Source organism: Eimeria mitis, genomic scaffold (assembly GCF_000499745.2).
Source record: "Eimeria mitis Houghton genomic scaffold, Emh_scaff1205, whole genome shotgun sequence".
In the NCBI taxonomy this organism is placed as follows: domain Eukaryota; phylum Apicomplexa; class Conoidasida; order Eucoccidiorida; family Eimeriidae; genus Eimeria; species Eimeria mitis.
The window spans coordinates 1-350 of record NW_013568199.1 but is presented as its reverse complement, the minus strand read 5'-3'; the positions used below and the strand labels follow the sequence as shown (position 1 = coordinate 350).

The 350-nt window shown below is 51.1% G+C and overlaps 1 protein-coding gene across 1 annotated transcript in view; it reads left to right on the top strand.

Annotated features, from left to right (window-relative positions):
* Positions 1-161, top strand: part of EMH_0031840 (uncharacterized protein) — a gene marked incomplete at both ends in the record, with an annotated part of 8823 nt that extends 8662 nt beyond the window's left edge. The window contains one exon of the mRNA XM_013494571.1: positions 3-161. Within this exon, the coding sequence (XP_013350025.1) occupies positions 3-161 (159 nt within the window). The remainder of the gene's footprint in view (positions 1-2) is intronic.
* Positions 162-350: the final 189 nt, after the last annotated feature.

Sequence of the window (350 nt, the reverse complement as noted above, 5' to 3'; positions counted from 1 at the left end):
TCTGTAGAGAGCTGTCAGCTTTGCGAAGGAGGCCAAATGTGCAGCACCCCAGGAACAGGATCAACAGGAACCAACTCTATGAAGAACTGCCCAGCCGGTCAGCAGAGTGCTGCCGAATTTCTTTGCTTTCGTTCAAGACCCCTGGCGCGGCCCTTTTCTAGATGCAGTGTTGTATGCAGCAGAGAGCTAGCCATTGTCTATCCATTTCGGTTATTCATTTCTACGTGGCCTATCCGTTTTTCCAAGCGGGGCAATGCTATAAATAGCTTGCTTTCGGTTCGTTGATGTCGCCTTTGTCTGTAGGATTCTACTGCCCTGAAGGAGCAGGTGCTGCAACCCCGACCAAGTGC